The 605-nt window shown below is 45.5% G+C and overlaps 1 protein-coding gene across 1 annotated transcript in view; it reads right to left on the reverse strand.

The window, feature by feature from the left end:
* LOC106819208 (armadillo repeat-containing protein 8-like) overlaps window positions 1-605 on the reverse strand; it is a gene marked incomplete at its 3' end in the record, with an annotated part of 20,526 nt that overhangs the window by 5,307 nt on the left and 14,614 nt on the right. Inside the window, exons 9-10 of the mRNA XM_014823853.1 lie at window positions 590-602; window positions 58-207 (exon numbers count right to left, since the gene is read on the reverse strand). Coding sequence (XP_014679339.1) covers window positions 58-207; window positions 590-602 — 163 coding nt within the window. The remainder of the gene's footprint in view (window positions 1-57; window positions 208-589; window positions 603-605) is intronic.

The raw sequence follows: 605 nt of genomic DNA on the forward strand, positions 1-605 counted from the left end.
CACCTACAGGCTTGGTAGTGAGCAGGTTACGTAACAGTGTGTAAGACTTACACCTACAGGCTTGGTAGTCAGCAGGTTGCGTAGCAGTCCCAGCGTCTTCATGAGAACATTGACGTCTGCATCGGCTAGCAGACGGAACAGCTGGTCGGTTCCCAGGGTTACGAGGATGCTGGACTTTACCTTCTGCTCAGCCTGGAACGCCATGTTCTACAACAGATGAAGATAGCTGTCGTCATGACAACAATGTAACAACCACACAAGACAGACGGAAGGCGATGTTCTACAACAGACAATGGTAGCTGTCCTCATGACAACAATGTAACAACGACACAAGACAGATGGAACGCCATGTTCTACAACAGATGACAATAGCTGGTTGTCATGACAACAATGACAAACAGCAACAGAAAGCCATGTTCTATGAAACAATCACCAGGTGATAAATGATAATTAGAGGTGATCAATAATGTTCTAAAAATTTTCATTAGACGCGTTCACACAGGCGGGAATTAGCGGGATGCAAATCCCGGTTTTTGCATCGCGATCGAAATACCGAGATTATTACAAGTGTGATCTCACTAAGTATCGCGATCAGCATCGCACTA

The sequence above is a fragment of the Priapulus caudatus genome, unplaced genomic scaffold (assembly GCF_000485595.1).
Source record: "Priapulus caudatus unplaced genomic scaffold, Priapulus_caudatus-5.0.1 Scaffold2977, whole genome shotgun sequence".
In the NCBI taxonomy this organism is placed as follows: Eukaryota; Metazoa; Priapulida; class Priapulimorpha; order Priapulimorphida; family Priapulidae; genus Priapulus; species Priapulus caudatus.